At 42.3% G+C, this 18,264-nt stretch overlaps 1 protein-coding gene across 1 annotated transcript in view; it reads right to left on the minus strand.

Annotated features, from left to right (window-relative positions):
• Window positions 1-216: 216 nt before the first annotated feature.
• tsc22d2 (TSC22 domain family 2) overlaps window positions 217-18,264 on the minus strand; it is a 31,726-nt gene continuing 13,678 nt past the window's right edge. The window contains exons 2-3 of the mRNA XM_072389357.1: window positions 3,106-3,157; window positions 217-2,643 (exon numbers count right to left, since the gene is read on the minus strand). Of these exons, the coding sequence (XP_072245458.1) occupies window positions 2,353-2,643; window positions 3,106-3,157 (343 nt within the window). The 3' untranslated portion in view covers window positions 217-2,352. The remainder of the gene's footprint in view (window positions 2,644-3,105; window positions 3,158-18,264) is intronic.

The following is an 18,264-nucleotide window of genomic DNA, read 5'->3' on the forward strand; positions in this document are numbered from 1 at the left end:
CACCAGACTGTCTGTCAGGGACTGATGACTTTTAACTTCACCTGCAGGGCTCAACCTCGCAGTCATGTTTGTTCGACCTACAGCAGGTTACACGCTCTTCTGTTTACTCATGACAGAAGAGAAACTCCAGCATTTGACAAACTGAAAATGTTCCCGGAAAAAAAACAAAAACAAAAAGTGACTTAATAAAGGCGGGAATAAAGACACGTGACAACGTTCTCATAATAAAACAGTTATTTATTTCTGACTGAAAACTAAAATCGTCTGAACAGCACATTACAAGGGCATTTGTTAAGATATTTTCTCCAAGGCTCAGTGATCACTTTCATACAGTACATTTGGCATGTACGGGGCATCTCCTTCAAATGAAAGAAAAACGAGAAGAAACTAAACAAAAAAAAAGACAGAAAATTAAGAAGCCAAGAAAGAAAAGTCTAAAAATCAAGTCTGATTGTACAATTACCAAGCAGTTTGGTTTGGTTCTAAGCCACAGAAAGAAAGCAGATCACCTGACGAGCGCAGGCGTCGGCACAGGAGGCACAAAGACGTGACACCGACTGGACATCCCATAACACGCTCACACACCACTGAATGGGGCCGCAGCTTTAAAGGATGAAATGTTTTAAAGTTTCCATGTTTTGTTTTACTACAGATATTGCTCTTTTCTTTTTTGTCTCTCCTCCTTTCCAAGCAAAGTGTTGTACGTCACAGTTAAAAAAAACAAAAAAAAACAAAACTGAACGCTGCATGAGCACACACCCCCCCCCCCCCCCCCCCTTTTCTCTGCGTACGCCTAACAGCATCTACCAGAGAACAACAAAAATGGCTCCATGTCCCCCTCCCTTTCTCTGACAAACACATTTCAATTATTTTATCTAGTTTTCCTTCCGTCCACCACCACCACTCCCCCCCCCCCCCACACACACAGGCAAACATTCACAGACTGATGACGTGGCAGCAAATAAAAAAAAATAAGAGTGCTGGATGAAAAAAAAACACGAGGTAAGAAAGTGGTCTGATTATAAGCTCATGCAGAACATGCAAAAACAGCAACAAAAACCAAAGAGGAGATGGTAGAAAAAGAAATGTGTGCATTTAAAACTGGACAAAACAAAAAAAAAAACACAGCTCTGAGTCTTTGGTTATAAAGTAGGTCGAAATTTCACAGCTTTTCATCCATCCCCCCCGAAACCGAACCCCGAAATCCAATTCTATCTCTCATCCCGACAAAGAAAGTGTGGAAAAAGCACATCGACAGTTTTCTTTATCGAAACATCCCGTCACATACGTCACACTTAACAGGCGTTCTCCTGTACAAACCCTCCACGCTCTTAATACTTTACAAAATATACATTCAACCTGGATTTCACCTAATGACAGCTCAGCTTTAGTGTTAGCACTAGTTCATGAGAAGAATTTCTGTTATGGAACTTATTGCCTACTTTCTGAGATCTACTCGTTGCAAGAAAATACCGATTTGTATACTAGACAGATTTTAAAATACCAAAAGACCAAAGAGAACTTCTTTTTTTTTCTTTCCGTTTTTAATAAGTATCTCCGTGACATTGTTCATTTACATTATGAAAATAGCAGCCCTGAAATAAATAAATGCAAATACTAAAACTGAACTAATGAGAATTATGATTCATGTCAAAGTACGGTGGCTCCGAGAAAAAAAACAACGCAAGCTTTCGATGCAGCATATAACAAGTCGAGGCTCTCGACTCGCTCCACCCGAGCGGAGGCGCCCGCTGGCGTCCTCGTTTCCTCAATCCCCCCCCTGCCCTCTGCACTCTGGCCTCCTCCGGCCCTGGAGTGATGTGGGCGTACAGACATCGGGAGGATGGCCCCCGTGGATGTTTTTACAGGACGCCGTCACCGCCGTGGTCCTTCACGGGGTCTCGACACCGCCCTCCACCACTTTTTGTCCCAACTAATCGAGCTCCTTGTGCTCGTGAACCCCGCCTCCTGCACAAGAACAACATTCAGTTTTCGGGTGTGCGCCGGCTCCCCTGCTCCTCCTTTTTTTTTTTTTTTTTTTTTTTTTCCTTTTTCTTTTTCTTACTTCACTTGCAGCCAATCACTGGGCCAGAGTAAGACTTTTGAAAGGCTGGTAAATGTCTTAATAACACGAAGGCCCGGTGACGGCAGTGTGCACACACAACACAATGAAGGCAAACAAAGGCGTTGTTGTCGTCAACTTGTATTCAGATGGAGCGTACTGAGCAGAGCCAAGCCTTTCGCTTTATGGGGTTAAGGGGACGGTAGTAGTAGTTGTTTTCACTAACAGGATCTTCCCGCTCCTGTCCATGGGAGGTGTGTGTTTGGATGTGTGTGTAAAGAGATGGGGGTTCACGCTGAGGTGATGTTTGGGTGATGGGGGATGCTCTGACTGCCCTCGTGGTGAACCAGAGAAGGGCTGCTGTTTGTGATGAGCGGGTGTTGCTGCTGCTGCTGTAGGGACGGCGATGTGCTGATGAGCTGATTGGACAGCTGGCTGAGCTGCTCCGTGTTGGCCAGTGACTTCAGCACCGCGTTCTCGCGCTCCAACACAGAGTTCCTCTCGTACAGCTCCTTGATATGCTCCTTCAGCACCTCAACCTCCTCGCGAACGGCGTACATCAGGTGACTCTTCACCAAATCCTGCGGCCAAAGAAAGAGGAAAAACAAGGAAAAACAAACTAAAATTAGCTCGTTCTTTTGCTAAGACGTCGTGAACAAAACAGATTACAGGTCCCTCAAAGAAAAGAAGACATAATCTCAGAGCTTTAAGTGGTGACGTGTGATCTTTTTTTTTTTGGCAACAAGAAGAGCTGCAACTGCTTTCTTCCCAAGATCACTTGTCAATCAAACGGCAAACTAACTATGGGAGCATTGTGCTTTGTTTTATTTACGTAAGCCAGTAGAGAAAAAGTTCAAGTACCTCCGTGAACTGTATAAACAAATAATACAATTCAATCATTCTAAGAGTCAGTTTAATGTTGATCTTTTTAGTTGTGCCAGCAGTGCAAAACTGGTTATGAAACAAATCATTGCCGAGGCCGTCGGATGACGTGCGTCGCCTCGCCGCGCTCGTTATAGCTTTTCCGTGTGTGGAAAACTCACCATAGCCTGCTCAATCTTGTTATCGATGGCAACAACGCTGGCACCGGATGCACTGTGGAGAGACAAAGTGCAAGAGATAAGATATCCATCTGATACACGCTAAATGCTTTAGATCATTATCGGCTTTTTCACATTGACACACTTCTAACTGTAGCCGACTGTTACATAAGAGATTTCCCAACGACTTCTAAGGTAACGCAGAAATAAACCCCCACAGATAAGCGGGAAAAATCTGCCCACAGAGAAACTCTGGAACACTTTTCAGCCCAGCAGAGGGTTGCTGATTCAGGGCCTGTTTTCAAGCCCTTCACAGAATGCCAACAACCAGACCAGAGAATTCAGAGGTAAAGATTCAGAATGAGGTGAGGGGGGGGTCACCTTCTAACACAACAGGCACCACTGTGGGATCAGTCAGCAGCTCAAAAGCCCAGGTCGACTTTCCAGACATCCCAGCTTTAAGCCACGATATCTTCTAAGAAGGTGGTGCATCTTTAGCCTTCATCTCCAGCTCAGGCTCTCTCAGTTATTTAAATGGACCACTTTTTTTTATTTTTTTTTAAAGATTTGTGGGGACAAAAGGACACGCTCTGATACCAAATGTAAGTTTACACGCAAAAGCTTTGCATTAGGGTTTATGTAAAAAAAAAAAAAAATAATAAAGAGGAAAATAGTTAAAGGAAGAAAAGAAAAAAAAGAGGCAACACAGCAGTATCATTTAGGGTAGTAAACACAGGAAATTATGATACAGTCCTGTGTGGCAGAGCATGACTCATCTAATCCAGCACGTTTCAGAGGAGGAGAGTGGAGGAGGAGGAGCTTTTTTCCACCACAGCTGACCTTATTATTATTATTATTATTATTACTATTATTATTATTACTACACCCATTATTGTCTTTTCCTTGTAAACCTACATTTCTCACACTGTGGCAGAAGGTAAAGCATCCACCTCTCTTTTATGAGCACAGGCTGCCTTAACAAAAAGAAAAAGCATCTTCTGGTCACTTTAGTGAAGCCAGCAGCTTCTTCCTGCCCCCTGAAATAAAGCAAGGAAAAGCATTTCTCCACCTCAAACATGAGATGATCATCTACTTGGCAGAAAACAAAACAATGCAAAGATTTGCAGATTTTCCCAGGGCACAAAAAAACAACACAAAGAAGCTTTTTATTGGTTGCAGAAATTAGCCTTCCAAATGCTTTTCTTTTGCTTAATCGCTGCCCAGCTCTGATGTGGATGCAAAAAAAAAAAAAAAAAAGAAAAGAAAAAGTGACCAAAACGCTAGAAGGCGCTCAGATGTGAAGCCAAGAAATCAGAGGGAACACAATGTGCAGGGGGAGGTTTTATTTGGCGTTTAAAGTCGACAAATCTACGAAAAGATGTGTTACACCTCTTACAGGCTGAGAAGGGTGATCTCTGAAGGAAGCGCAAGTTAAAGGGAAGGCGTCATGAGAGTAAACATCAGCTCACGTGTCTTTTTCTTCACATGAAATGTATCCTCACATTTCAGTTTTAGTCCTCTGAAACAGCAAACGTGATGGAGCTTACTTTCAGATAATAGTGAAACACTGAGAAACAGCCCAAATAAATATTTGAGCACAGTGCATCGCCTGTACGGACACGGCGCTCTATAGTGCGTCTTATTGTTTACATCCCGCGTGCTGGGGCGCACGTACGGCTCAGTGGGAAGTCTAAGATGGAGATGTGTGTGTGTGTGTGTGTGTGTGTGTGTGTGTGTGATGGAGGGAGGGTCGCAGACTATAAACACACACCAAACAGATTCCACATTTGAGGTTTCATGTGCATCACGAGCACACAAGCCTGCTTTTTACTCAAAATGCTGCCGGCAAAATTATTGACGCCATGCGGCGGTCAGACTCGTCAGCAAATGGCCACTGAGCCGATGAGGATTTAACTGAACGAGAAGCTTCAAATGCGCGAAACGGAAACAGGTGAACATTTTCACACGTGTTTGCATTAAAAAAACAACAGATGGTTGTAAACTCCGCGCTGATACATAGAAAAAAAACAGCTGGAAGAGTGCGTAACAGATCATTTACCTGACGCATCTCGCCTTGTAAGAGATCAACTGTCCTGAACGCGGAGGTGAAGTTCCCGGCGAGCAGGGCAGGCTGTAGTTCATCTTGCTGCGCATGTTACTGGTTTTCTGACGGATTCTAATCCACTCAGGATAAAAACACGGACGTCTCTCCTTTCAAAACCAGCCGAATGTTTCTTAAAACCCCGCTTGATCACATGGTGAGAGTGCGGGGAGGCGGAGTTCAGCCTCTCCCTCCTCCTCTCAATTTACTCGCGGGAAGCCTCTTGCACAAGTAACATATTCACCGCCACCGTGTGCCAAAAAAATCCCCAGAAGCACAGGAGGACTTACTCACTTACTCGACGTTAATTAAAAAGGAGGCGGCGCTTTGCGTGTCCAAATCGGTTTTGTTTGGGCCTGTTCTCGAAACACTGGCACCGTTTTTAAAACGTGATTTATCCATCTGCTCTGCCCCCCCCCAAACTTGGTTTCTATAAACTTCAGACTCGTGCAGTCTCACTTCTCCACATTTTTCTTTTGAATGTGATCTCAAGGGCTCCGAGAAAAGGTTGCTCATAGAGAGAGAGAGATTGTGAAACGCGAGTATGGAAGAAGTCCCAGAGCTGCTTTCTTTATCAACTCAGCATTACTGAAAGGCAAATGAGGATACTGTTATTCTTGTGAACGCTGACATCCCTGCCGTAAAACAAATAAAGCGAATTAAACAGAAAAAGCCACTCCCATTCCACTGGAAAAATCAATGTGCTTTGCTTGTCATCACATTTGAAACACGCTCAACTTTAGAAATTCCAGCTAACTTTCCTGCACTCTTGTTTCCTTGTTGAATTATGTAGCAGCTAAAAAAAAAAAGGCTCAACAGCAGTTGGGACATGATTTACTGCATGGCAGATCCACAGTGATGCAGTGACAGTGGGGTAATCACATTCCACAGCAAGAGTCTTAATCAGATATTAAAACTGATTAAAAACAACGCCAGCAAACAACATTCCTCCCTTAGAACTGAGAATCGACACATCTGGGATGGCGAAAGAGGAGAACGTCTGCAAGCACTGGCCGGAATGTGTTTTTAACCAATAACAAAGAACAAGTGACACGCAGGTTAAATTAGATTAGCCTGTAGAGTCACTAAATCCATCTTGGCTGCGATGCATAAACTGTTAGAAACATAAAAAAAAAAAAAAATGTAAAAAAAAAAAAAAAAAAAAAGGATTTTGCCATTTGGTGTCCAAGGAAAACACAGCAAGCTGTACATTTTATTCAAGGAGGAAAACATGTGGCGGTTTATATAAGACCGCTTGCTGTGTTAACCTCCACATGGACCTTCCCCGCAGACTGCAGCAGCGCACACATGCCCTCATCCAACCCCCAACAAAGGACCACAAGGCAGCACATTCCAGCTCAGCACACCTCTGGCCCCAAGTCCAGCGCCTGCAAACCCAGACGTCTGTGACAGAGCCACTATCACACAGCTCCTCACTGCTAACTGGCTATGAAGTCCCATAACCACAAGGCATTTGGTTTGGTACCAACCATTTCACCCATTCCTGTGCACACACTCCCAAGCAACTCCTTCCCCCTCGCTTTTCTGTGCGCCTCCTTCACATGAGACACGTGCAGGAGGAAAGCATGGTCTCCTCCACCTCTCTGAATTTATCGCTCGATGGTTTATATTGTCAGAGGTTCAATGTGTTCTCCATTAGAGGCGCAGATGCATCGGTACACGTCCCCGTCAACTAAAGCACACAAACAGTCACCGTGGGGGGAGGCAGCTGAATAAATGAGACCTCAGGATTACAGTCGTAAACTCACCCCTCTTCCTCCCAGAGACAGCATTTCAAAACAATAGCTGGAGGGACTGGGGCTGCAACAACAGACGAGAGTGTTCGCTGACAACTCACTGTTGTTAGATAAAAACGCAGGCCGCAGCCTGGCTTGTGAGTTAAAAAGGTGTAGTTCAGGCGCTGCGCCAGATGGGGTCACTAGAGGCTCCAATTAGCTTTGGCAAAAAGTGAAAAGCGGCTTCAAACAGGAGTTTAGTCATGACTCTCCTCAATGAGTTCATTGTTGGTCCAGAAATCAACTGGAAGTTCTCATTTGATGAAGACTGTCTCCAAGCTGTACTTTCAAATACATTACCTCTCATCTCAAGATCTGTACACGTTTTCTTATTGTTTAATAACCAGTTAAACATGTGGAGAAAATAGTATAGTATTGTGTCAGAAAAAAACCCCAAAACAGCTGTATATACAATTATTCTCAATACTAATCGAGACAGCATTGCTTTGAAATGCTGTCTGGATTATCGGTTTAGTCTGTTAGTAAAGTGAGGGAGAAGAAGCCATTCAGTCCAACTGTCCTAAACCTAAACACATTCAAGTACTGTGACAAAAAAAAAAAAAAAAAAAAAAAAATAAGTAAATTGATTAAAATTAATAAATTAAGTAAAAAAGAAACAACATTCCTTATTTGTGAGGCCGGAACAGAACTTTTGTCCGTTTTGTCCGGAGAAAATAAAGTGGTGGATTGATTTCCTCCCGACAACATTGACGGATGGTTGCGGCTTTAAAGTGAAACTTAAACGGTAACATTGTCTGCAGAGGTCCAGATGTGGGACTCTATATTCAGCTTTCGGAAAAGGGTCAACGACAGCAAGACCTCGCGCCCAAAAGGTGCCTGCCCCTCAACCCTATGAAAATAAAGAAAGCGGTATATTTAAAACTTCTGATGAAAACGGCCAGATTTCACCAAACAACCCCAGAAGCACACAACATTGTGGAGCCAATAGTCACGGATATGTTTATGTTAATTTACCAGTCCATGAAAACGTTTCTTAAGGTGGAGACAAGTAAGTACATTAACATTTATACAAGAACACAGAAGCTTTTACAGTGCACAAACTTAAAAAAAAAAAAAAGGAAAAAGAATCTCTTTAAACAACTTCTACTAATTGCATTGTAAAGCTTCAAGCCAGTGTGACAATTGCAGGATGCTGGAAGCACGTTAATTTCCATCTCTGAACGTGGATGTTTTAGATGTGTCTCGTCTACATAAAGAGTGGCAAACACTGACACAATGGAGGCTAAACAAAATAAGGCAAACATCAAGGAAGTTGTGTGTTTTCTAGCCCTAAATCAAAGTCATGAGTGGGTGTGTCTGCTGCCACCAAGTTTCCTCGTAAACAGGCCGAAGGATACACCCTCGCCTGTTGCGTAATCACCAGACTGGTGTACAAGCAACTCCTTATCCAGCATGTGTCCCTCGATGACATGCTGGAAACCGGCCAGTCGGTCCTCTCCTAAGACATGAGCAGCCCCAGTAAAAAGCCTTGGTGGAAGAGCCGGATGACAGGGAGCATGAGAAGCAGTGGGGTCTCCTCTGGGGTTTCATACCAGCAAGGACAAGGATCTGAACCCGAGACAGCGGATGAACTCTATCCATTACTGTTCATTTAAGCCGTTTTCGGAAGACCTTGTTATTTTAGCCCGATTAGGGGCTAAAATAACTGCTGGCAGGGATGTTTGTTAATGGCTGCTGAACCACTTCAAAAAAAAAAAGAGCCAGTGTGTAACATAACCATCAAACTCCATATGCAAACACAGTGGGGGGGATCCGAGGCAGGGGTTTTCAAGCTTTGAATAATCACTGTCAAGATGGCTACAAGTAAAACCAGATTTTTGGTGCACAACATGTGCTTCAATATCATATTTCACCATTCTTTTCTCTCTCTCTCTCTCTTTCTCTTTCGCCTGAGTGACTTGGGCCTACACCACTTGTTTTGCTCAATCTGGATTAAGACCCCACTGGAATGTGTTAACAATAATGGAGTTACTACTGAGACTTTAATGGGAAAACCCTGGCACCTCACCGTTAACGAGCCTCAGTATTCAGCAGAGTATTTATCACAGGATCAAGGATTTCTAGTCTCTGAAGAACAGGGTTTGGGTCACACTAATGTCATTAAGCACTATGCTGTCAAAACAGTGAAACCCCGTTCATCACAGGAGGTTGGATCCGACTTTTCAAAGAAGCTTTGGTCCCAAAGTGTCATAACTGAGTTTAAAGATGCAGCAACTGGTCAACTAATCAAGCAGCTGATCAACATAAATCTAACTTATGGAGGTTTTTTTTTTATAATTTTAAAGCAAAATACCCCCAAATTAACTGGTTCCAGCCCCTACAACATCAAACACAACGGTGCATTTTCAGTATTTTGAACCAAAACTGCTTTAACCTTTAATCAACTGATAATATTCATTTGCAGCCACAACTGAGATAAAAGGCTAAATACTACATTTGCTACCCTGGACCCGCTACTTTTGAGTTGACCATGTATGCAGTCAGACCCCCTGCTCGTCCACTGGGTTTGTTATTGAAAAGGTTCTACTTTTAATGGAGTAATGAAGGTGAAATGCGAGCTCAGTTTCTAAAAATGAAGCTGAAAGAGCGAAAACACTGCCACCAACCAGTGCTGTCATTGAGATATTGGGTCACTTCAGCAAGATAGCCATCCGTCAATTCCTCCCTGCATCTAAAAAAGACTTATGTCTAAAATCAGAGCTCTGCGCCATGTCAAGTTGGGTCATATCGATCACAGCTCTGCAGTTTCACCGTAGGAGGTCTTTTTATTTTTATTTTTTTACTTGACCCTCTTACTGAACAGAAAGACCTTGCAAGTGAAACGTACAAGGTTCTCCGAGGATACGTCCCAAAGCCTGTTAGCAATTACAATGTGTTCTTGAGTGTGGCTATGTTTTTGCAAGAAGGGGAGGCGACTCCCACCGACTCTGCCAAGGAGCGGGAGAAAAAACAAGGTTTTCAACAAATGTGAAATAAACTGGTAACTGTTCCTGATAGACACACAAAAGGGAAGATGTTTGAAAATGCCTCTGAGCTGAGTAAGAAGCAGTCTGGTTGTTTCCAGTTAGTACGTCGAAAGTGAGAACTTCAGCTTTCCCACACTTAACTTTGTTCCTCGCCATAATGAATGTTTGCTTTTGCATCATTAACAATGACCACATACAAGCTCTGGATCAAATAACACTTCAGGGGTCCGATAGTGGTGACCGACAACGTGTGCTCCGGCCAACTTTGTCTTTTATTGTCTGCAATCATGAAGCTGACCCTTGTGGAAAAAGGCCAGTAAAAAGGCTGCTGCTTCTGTGTTACAGTAGTACAATCGCTTCTTTCCAATAAATCCATTTAGCAGGCCAACCCTCCCCTGAAATATCTACGAATGCAGAGTTTAACTTGTTAGATCGACTTTCTCGTCGCAGCTGAAAGATGAATGGTCACTGCGAGATTTAAGCAGAATGGTGTGGGAGATAAATAAATGTCATAAAAATCTGAAGTTGAAGACATTTAGAAAAAGCTGCATGGACTCTGCCTTTTCTAGACGTGTAAATTGCTCACAAGAACAAATAGATCAATGGTGGGGCCGAATGCTTTTGGGAATGGCTAATGACAGCATCAAAAAACACTGTTGAAGCTGCGATTAACTAAAATAAATCGAATGGCATAAATAAATGCAAATTCAAGTCATGTTTTTACAGCCAAAAATCTGACACTCAATCTAATCAGTTTTAATTGAAATATGTATCTCAAGCACAGATCTCAGTTATGTTTCTCTTAAAAAGATGGGTTGATGCATGCCATTAGGATGAGGACGAGTAGAACCGCTGCCAAACTGAGGTCCAACATTTTTCACAAATCAATCATTTTTGCTGGAATGCTCCTTTGTGCCCTGAAACTGTTTGTGAGCAATCCCCCCCCCCCATTCACTTCCAACAAGTCCAACCTTGCAGGAGAGCCGGATCAGGACAAAGGGAGCCGAACTGAGACAGCTCCCTAAGGTTTACCTGCGGTTAACTGAAAAGGTTTGAATAAAGCTGCACTGTTACTGAGCCTACAGGCAAACAAGGGCTGGATAAGGAACAAACAGAGCCGCTGAGTCTTTTGCCAGCAGAGAGGACACACTTGCTCAACTGCTTCTGTTTTCCTCACTAAACATTGACATCTTGTCTGGATCTCTTTGATGGATAACATTGTATAACAATCTTATTAACTCACTGTAGTTCACAGTCTTTATCAAGCAGTGCCTATAAATCACTGCAATAAACTGATAAGCCACAACATAGTCATTATCATGCAGAGATCTGTTTTAATAAAAGCTTTATTCTTCATCGCAAAGTTCAATAACAATTGAAAACAAAAAGCTGCCTAACATAAACTAGAGCACCGCGGGAACAACTTAAACACAACTGCACAATTTTCCTTTGAACAGCTCGACTTACAGAAATTAGATTTTAAGATTAACTGAGATCAAAAGAGCACTTCTGTCACAGGTACACAACCAACTAATCTGCGGTTCTGCGGTAGCGAATCGTGTAAAGGTCTAAATCAAAATCATTTACTTGCCGGTGCTTTAATGCTCTGCCAAAACACAAATTGTCGCATCGGAGCACTTTGCTCAAACATTGTCATATGAATTCACAGCATAACAAGTGGAGTGTTTGATAGAACGTTTGTTTGCCAGAATGTGTCTGCAGACTCCCTGAGACGGCACACGGAAACAAAAACAGTTAGTGACTCACGAAAACCAAAATTAATAGTTTATGTAAGAACCAACCGCCATGCATTTCCCTATACTGCTGAAGCTACTCAACATTGAAGAATTAATTTAGAACGCCTGAAACTGGTGAGATCAATTCTTAACATCTAATGCAGCAGAACATCTTAGAACTCATTAACACCATTAACACCGAGCTGATTGAATGAACTGAAGGTTTTTTTATGTGTTAAAAGAAAGACGTAATTGACGCTCAGAATAGATCTACTCCACCAGTTTGCACAAACAAATGCAATAAAACGCCAGTAAGAACTAAATGATGACACACATGGGAAACATTTGGCTTTTTATTGACCTGCAGGTTAATTCCATTGAGCTCTGAACACAAAGACAGCCATGGCTTGTTAGTAAGTGAAGCTCCGGCTCAAGCATCCGCTTCTTTAAGAACGCTTCAAAGCTGAGAATTAATTTTACCAACACACTTCCACGAAATCTTTAAACGAGTTTTCAAATCTTCAGCTTCACATCCGAGCCCACGAAAGTCAGGCTTCAAAGAAAAAGACGCCCGTAAAACGCAGTTTCATCTCATCTCGGCATGACCTGCTAAAACCCTCTTGAACTTCTACGCACAGACACTGCAGGGGCAAGAGAAACCCGAGTAGGGGATCCTCGTGACTGGCAGCAAAGTGTAGAAACTCAAAGTGTCAAAGAGCCGTGAAACGCTGCCAGATCCTGAAGGTCCCAAAGCGCAGTCCGACGCCTCCTCCAGTGTCATGCTTTCTGCGCGCTTCACACCTACTCAAATGTCCAGCCTGACGACGTATTCAATTAAACAGTCAAAAAACAGCATTTTGCCAATTGCACGAACTAGACATGTTCTCATCGAAGTTTTATTTAAAAACAAGTTGCTAATTAAATTATTTGCTGGATATTTTCTTTAAAGTTAAGTGAGTTATTTCTCCTGGTTGTCGATGACGACGCTTGTTTCGAATCTGATCTAAAGTTTGTGGACATTCACCTGAATAACGAATAAACATATAAATGTGATGGCGGCTGTTTGACCCAGGCCTACCTTTAGAAGAGTGGGTCAAATCTTAAAAGAAACTATTAAAATAAATAGGGGGGAAAAGCCAAATACATATTTAAAAAAAACAAAAAAAAAACAAGGAAGTTGTGGTCAGAAAGGAACCTGAATGAAAAGTGAGTTATAATTGCAAATAAATGGAAATCATCTTCCAATAATTAAAGAAAAATCGATTAAAGCACTGAAATGACTACTTGAGATAGATTTTTTTTGTTTGCTAGTTGCACAGGAATGAAGCGGTGAGGAGTCTGGTTTAGACAGCCAGTCCAGGCCACACACATGTAAACACACCCAAGCTCGTACCTATCGTTGATGGGCTTTGACCCTCGTAATCTGCTAGGCCGGAAAGCCTGGTAGAAAGCAGTGGACGGGTTCCTGCATTAATATGGGAGAGGAAACGAGACACAGGAGAAACATGAGCGAAGGAAGAGAAGCACATACTCAGGGAGGGAGGAAAAAAATGAACATGAGCAAGATCCTGAACCACAATGACAGGTCAGAGGAAATGGTGACACAATCCATGTTACCGAGCTCTATTCAGACATGACAGGAAGCAGAAATACCAAGTGGATGCAGAAACCTGTTCCCACTCAAGCTTAGAATCACAGATGTGATCAAGTCCATAAAGAATCACTCCAAACCAGACCCAGTTGACATGGTTTAGTACAATAGTTTTAAACAGAGAAGCAAACAGTAGCTGCCTCTATGTCATTATCTATTTTGATTTAAATCTAAACGACTGAAATAAGCAGATACCAAGTCTTTCTCAGTCAAGATCAGCTTCCTCTCCTGTAAAGCCATAAAACAGACCCTTACATACAACAAAATAAACTACTTTAACTATAAAATTTCTTTAAAAAAAAAAACACCCCAACGTATGTATTTAATGCAGACAAACCAATCAGGTTATCCAGACAATTTCGGAACCCAAACAGACTTTTATGTACTTTTATGGAAAAACTTATCTGGAAAACTACGCAAAGTTAAAGCTGTGCAGGTTTCACTGAGCCACCAAGAGACGGTATATATAATTACAGCATTTTTCAGCATTTAAACAAAGCATCACTGTTGGACAATAGCTGGAAAGAGATGAGCTGCATCATCATAATAATTCCCATTTGTGGCGCTACTGTGGTTCTTACTCTGGACTGCTTGGTTTGCCTTTCCCAATATGAAATGCCAATCATTCTCATTTCCATCCTCTGGCGCCCTTTCTTGGCCAACAGGATGACACCGAAGAACGCTGCATAACACACATCGTTCCCCTTTGACTGCAAGACTCGTTTCCAGTGTAACAACAGGTATGTTGTGCTACTACATTTAGTTTGAACAGACTCTGTAGGACGTTTGCACAGCAGGTTCTTCAGCGTCACAGCCAAACATCGCTGCTCTAAGATAACTATCCTTACTGTTATTTCACTGTCTTTAGTAGCTGCAGCAGCTTACTTGTTGTTGCACTAAATCGGTGTCTCCAAGGAAACGGTGACAGCTACATTTACAGTCATAGCTACACAAAATTTGAATGAAACGGTGTTCAAATTGGTTTGAAACTGTGCCCAGCCCCATGCGTAACCCCTTAATTATGACTAGATTTCATGTCTGGATTTATATTATTATGATTTTAAAATGTCTTTAAGTATCATGATCTTCTAAAAAGCCAATTTACCGAATTCAATTTGAAGCATTTTATTACGGTACTTTTACTAATAAGTGCAAACAGTTTTAAGATAACTGTATTACTCAGGTACTCGGTAATCAACTAATTATTTGCTGTATTAATGTGAGAACTTTATGCTTTAACCGCTCCACTGTACTTTCACAAGAAACAAATGTAATTCGATGAAGTTTACGAGTCCTGCAGCTTATGTTGATGTTCGTGTGTGAGGGGGTGGTCCACAAAGATCAAACCGGACAGTTCCTGCATATACACATGAGACCTTGGAGGACCAAAACGCAGGCAGGGAAAAGAACTCCCACCAAAGTGGGTCTAACCATGCCCTACAGTAATGGTGACCATCAAGCCTGATTCCTGGCTGAGTTTCTAGATGTGAGCCTTTGACAGATTTATCTCTGCCACACCTCACACACAGCAGCTCAAGACCTTTGAGTTTCCTGAAGCACTGGTGAGGTATTTGGACAATGTGGGTTTAAAGATCTCACAAACAACATTCTGTGAGGCAGCTGTGACCTCAGCTCTCTTGAGTGAGCCAAAATACCTGGTTTACTGGGGACGGGACATGTGCGAGCAAAGTGCACAAGGAGAGAAAACAAATTGAGAAACCTCATGCTGAAGTAGAGCTAAAAGCAAATCAAGGAAGTAGAGACAGAGACGAGTCAGGGAAAAGTAGGAATGTTGATGAGTCACCCGTCCTAAACCCCCCCCCCCCCATGATGAAGCAAGCAGTAAAGTCTGTTTACACCGCTCGATATGGCGCACAGTAGTGTGCAATCCACAGACTCGTAAAGTGCACTTTTCAGTCCTGACACATGGATTGTTTGAGCTTTCACTATAACCCGTACAGCCGAGTGCGGGTTAAAAACATAACAGTAAAATGCTTGAGCCCAGGTTTTAATAGCATGAAGTGGGCTGTTAAAAAAGGGACACGAAGAAAAAAACGCAATCAATGTAGTGCTTTGTTTTACTGAATTATTCTTAATTTCGGTGATTCACTTTGTGTGTTTTGAAGGTAAACAAAGCTACCTGAAGTCATAAGTATGGACTGGCGACTGGCACAGGTTGTACCCCATCACTTGCCCAATAGCAGCTGGGATAGGTTCCAGCCCACCCCCCTCACTCCGTCTTAGATAAAACAGGTATGGAAAAGTGATGGATGAACGGGTAACGTCTATAGATGCTTCTCAAAGTCAAAGAAGAAGCTTTAACGGGTGCCTTTTCCAGATGCCACACCATCTATTTTAGTGGACGGACTGTTTCAATGCCAAGGCTCCTTAATAGAACTTAGTCCTTCATTGCATGAGATTTCATTGATGCTTTTGTGTATTCCTGACGTTCTTAAAACACCAACAATCCTTTGTGCGGGATGCAACAGAGAAGATTTATTGATGTGATCGTTTCCACGATGCTTACACACTTTAGTTTACGGTTTAGTGATGTGATTTTCAAATACAAGAAAGGGCTCTCTCCTAGCCTTAGAAGGAAGTGACTTAGGAAGAACCCATTCAACCAAGGAAGGATAAGGATGGCTTGGAGTTTTGAAAAGTTTCTATCTTTTGCCTTTTGTCCTGTGGGCTAAAGCAACCTGGGGAGAGCCAACTAAGTACGGATTTGACTAATCACTGTCTCTAAATGTTGAGCCTGAAAATAAACAACAAATGAGACATGCACATATGCTGGGCATGTGCTAGCTAGTGGATTGGTGACTAAAAGTAACACTTGAGTGTAAAGCATAGTGAGAAAATTCATAGATTGGGAGTGGTGGCAAAGCAAATTCAAACACATCTTAGAGAAATACAGGGACCATTATCTATCGGCAGAGGAAGCTACAGCGAAGGGGAAAATGTACCAGTATGCTACAGATGAAATCGCAAAATAATGTAGTGTATGTGGAATTCTCTCCCTCACTGTTTTACAGGTCTCTATTTCTGTTCATCCAGAACTGAAACGGTCTTAGGACCCCTTAAATGGGGCTTCTAGAAAAGATGCAGCCCCATTTAAGGGCATCCACGAAGAACAATCAAAGTGTTTGGATGGTTGCTGGAAGGCACATTCCACAAAGCCTGATGCAATGATGTGTGATAAACAATAGATTTACCAGTCAAGTTATCATAAGGCCACAGCCCTTTATCACATGTAAAATGGCCTTTCAACTGGAACAGCAGAGTCATCTGCAGCAGTAACAAAGATTTAGGACATACTGTGATTACTCATGAAGATGTTTCTGGAACAAAGACAAAGATTTGCAACTGAACTATCATGTACCAGTATTCTGCTCCAGTTGCAATGACACCGTCGTCATGACATTTTTGATAAGATTCAAACTCAAAGCCATTCTGATACTGAAAACTATTATTTATATATACATATATTTTTTAAAAAAAAACAAGTAAGCAATTAGATTTTTTCTTTAATTCTGGAATAACTTGGAAACCAAATCATTTGGAGTCAAACAGAGTCTTCCCTACACGTAGCATGACGCAAAAGACCAAACCCAAAGCAAACACTGAGTTTTGAAACGTCGGCCTCTCTTCTGGATTTGTCTAACCTGCAACCTTCTTTGATGTCGATCCCCAAACATGTGACAACGCAGCGTTATCTGCATGTCATGCAGACAAAACTCTCTCCCCGCTTACATCACTAAAGTTAAATTTGCTGAGTTTTTTTGCCAGAGACGTGATGCAGATAAGGGTGCCGTCTAAAATAGATGCCTGGACCAGTGTTTGTTCTCATAAAGCAGTGATTAAGAGAGGTTGTGGGAGAGAGAAAAGGGTTCACTGGCAAACAGGGACTTGGACTCTCTGCATGGGGCAAAAGCCTGCAGCCCTAAGAAGTAAGAGGACTCTACTTATCAAACTTTAGCAAATAAGATCACAGCTCAGACTTCAGCTATGTAAAAGGCAGACTGCAACATACTCATCGTCATTGAAGGATATGTCGCACTGATATGAGCATTCTCGGAAGCGGAGGGTGTTCATTTCTGTTTGAGTTGCACATAATTGTTACCATGAGTCAGTAGAATCACAATCAGGGGTGGCTCACTCAGCCGGGTGGCAAGGATCAGCACGAGCCCTGACCTACAAAAAACAACCTCTCTGCTCAGTTTCACTTTGCAGGGCTAAGCTTCATCTACTTCACGGGTTAAATAAAGTGTAGAATTGGTTCCTGAAGCGTGACGCTGGTCCAGTGAACTATGTCATACGGGCCTGCGGGTCTGTTTGTGTTGCAGCTTGTCAGCTGCTCTCTAACAACACTGGCTTGTCACATGCCAGTTACTGTGCCTGGGGATTCGGCGGGCCAGGTGCCTATAAGCACATACAGAATCTGTCAAGAAGTAAAAAGAACATATGGGAGGATAGTGGCCTCTACAATACTTTTTTTTTTTGCTGTTGAATTAAGCCTGATTAACTCCTATGTGTATTTGGATGAAGTGACGATATGAATGAGCTGATATTTTCTGAAGGTTTTAGTATGAAAAATGAAAGTAAACTTTCTTCACTCAGTCACATTATAAGTAATTAGTGTATACAAGACTGTTGAGCTGTGGTTTTGACATATGCTGTGTGGCTGGGAAGCCTGTGCATATCATATCTAACAGACTCCTCAGACAAATCGCAGTCAACTTTGTTACAAGCGTTGACAAACGCTTGGACTCCACTGGATGTTTCCTTGAGGCATTACATTTGCTGCACTACGGTAAACTTCACCTTGATTGAACTCTTCATCTGCAACAGAAAGTCAAAGCAAAGGTTCCAGTAACAGGCCTTCATATGGAGA

The sequence above is a fragment of the Leuresthes tenuis genome, unplaced genomic scaffold (assembly GCF_036924035.1).
Source record: "Leuresthes tenuis unplaced genomic scaffold, fLeuTen1.0.hap1 SCAF_7, whole genome shotgun sequence".
Taxonomy (NCBI): Eukaryota; Metazoa; Chordata; class Actinopteri; order Atheriniformes; family Atherinopsidae; genus Leuresthes; species Leuresthes tenuis.